At 35.3% G+C, this 2,274-nt stretch overlaps 1 protein-coding gene across 1 annotated transcript; it reads left to right on the top strand.

The window, feature by feature from the left end:
• Window positions 1-236: 236 nt before the first annotated feature.
• On the top strand, window positions 237-1,850 carry LOC18587302 (ribonuclease 1-like). The gene is made up of 3 exons (XM_007011015.3): window positions 237-578; window positions 671-869; window positions 1,350-1,850. Exons 1-3 carry the CDS (start codon window positions 306-308, stop codon window positions 1,604-1,606), a joined length of 729 nt encoding a protein of 242 aa, XP_007011077.3. The 5' UTR covers window positions 237-305; the 3' UTR covers window positions 1,607-1,850.
• The last annotated feature ends 424 nt before the right edge of the window (window positions 1,851-2,274 follow it).

Genomic DNA, 2,274 nt, shown 5'->3' with positions numbered 1-2,274 from the left:
AAAATTAAATAAAGAGAAAAAAATGAGATGAAAGGGAGTATAAAATTGACGTGATAGTGGAGCACAATGAGGCTACCACCTGGAAAGTGGAAACCACAACCCAAAAATATCAGCAATGTGGATTTAGCGATCACTCCTAATGCGGCAATACTTTCCTGTTGGTGATCTATTGGCACTTTTTACCAAAATTAGGATTGAGAACGCTTCAAAGTTGTTATAAAAACCCTTGATTATGTTCATTGAATCAATGCAAAAATTGGAGAGTACTTGGCAAGCTTAATAGCATATTCTCTTTGGCTGTAACAATGCATAGGTATTTCCTGGTTGCTGCTGTCTTAGCCACAGTGAGCTGGCTAGTGGCAGGTGAGACTAACTTTGCCACGTACAAACTTAGTCTGCGTTGGCCACCTGCTCACTGTGATGCACCAAGCTTCGAATGTAAACCTCACGTTCTCAACACTTTTACCATCCATGGTTTATGGCCACAATTCGCCGATGGCAAAGTGGTGCCTCCCTATGATCCGGACACAAATAGATGCACCGATGTCATTCCTGTGACCGATCTAGACCCATTATTCGTAAGTTAAATTGTTTTTGGATTTTGATGTATTCATTAATATTTTTTCCATTGGTTTTTATTGCTTATCCATTGGTTTATTCAAACTTGTAGCGGCGAATAACACCCCTCATAGAGGAATTAAGGAAATATTGGCCAAACTATAAAGACTATCAGAATGAGACATTGAATGTGAATTTCTGGAAACATGTATGGAAACTTCATGGAATGTGTTCTGATTATCCTGACAATCCTTTTAGTTACTTCAGGACCGCTGTATCTCTCGGCATCAAGTACATTGATCCATTCAAAGGTAAAGTATATACACAATTTAATACTAAATATGCCGATAATTATAAATTATTAATTATAACTTTAATTATTTATATATAACCTTATTTAATTGAGGGTTCATGACAATAGATAAGGGGACTTGAAGCTCACCATATACCTAACTCTCAAAGTTAAATTGCAAGCTATTTAAAATTTTTGGAATTTTTAAATTAAAAAATTGAAATTTCACCATTAAAACATGTTTTCCATAGTGAAAGTCTCAAACTCAAATTCTAAGATGATGAAGTGATATTCAGAGAATGGAAGAGGGTTATCTCCTATATATTATGTAGCCCAATATCATAAGACAATGTATTTCAACGAAATCTATTGATAACGAGATATTTTAATAGTTAGAATTTAAAATTTCATTATATGAAATGGGAGGACATTACCTTTTTCTACATAACTGAAATCTAATAACTTTCACATGTTATATTTCCTCCTTTCCAACCTGCAGGCACCAGAATCACACCCCGACTAGTTCCTTATATAGCAAAAGATATATCAGATGCCATCAAAGAAAGGCTTGGTGTGTATCCTCAAATTGCCTGTAACGAAGTGGGCGGAACAGTCCAACTAACGGAGGTCCGGTTATGCTTTAAAAGGGACAGGGAAAACTCACCATCCATCCTTCAAGACTGCCCCATAAGATATGCTTATAAATGTTCAGATGGCACTGACGAAATCTCGTTCGTTCCTCACCTAATTGGCTAAATGAGAAGTAGAACTAGCTAGTTCCCAAGCTAGTGGGGATGTTGTGAAGTAGTAAGTAAGAATAAATAAACCTGGAAAGCTATGTACGTAAGTTGCTTTCTAGCAATGATTTCGTAAACTCTGTCACACCCTTAAAAGCTATCTAATTGGCTTTACTACCACTGGTGCTTGGCAGTACGAATCACTTTACCTGTATTTCGAATGCACTTTTAATGAAATTTCGTGTGTTTATTGTTGGATCTTATTCAACTCTATAAGTATTTGACAACGTAAACTTGTTGGATGACAAATACATCTTAAACAAAAAAAGTTATATGAAACGTTATTGCACATCAGGAAAACACGTAATCATAATTTAAAAACGTCAAAATTTGTATCATCAGAAATGAAGAATGAATAAGTCCAGTGAAGATCATAAATAGCAGAAGGAGCTAAAGCTTGACGAAGCAAAGATTAAGGTTGAAAAAGAACAGAGGCCATAAGCAGGATAGATAGTGCCTTAAACGCACCATCTCACTAAACACAAGAAGAAAACAACATGTGGGTGTGAAACACACCGTTTTGGTTAATAAGCCTGATTGAAAGTTAGTTAATTTAGTTAGGCCTTATTAGTTAAGAATTAAACTTGTTTTCCTTCTTAGTTTTTCACTTATAATCACTATATATAT

Source organism: Theobroma cacao, chromosome 10 (genome assembly GCF_053813885.1).
Source record: "Theobroma cacao isolate CCN51 chromosome 10, ASM5381388v1, whole genome shotgun sequence".
In the NCBI taxonomy this organism is placed as follows: domain Eukaryota; kingdom Viridiplantae; phylum Streptophyta; class Magnoliopsida; order Malvales; family Malvaceae; genus Theobroma; species Theobroma cacao.
This window is presented reverse-complemented; position numbering and strand designations above follow the sequence as displayed.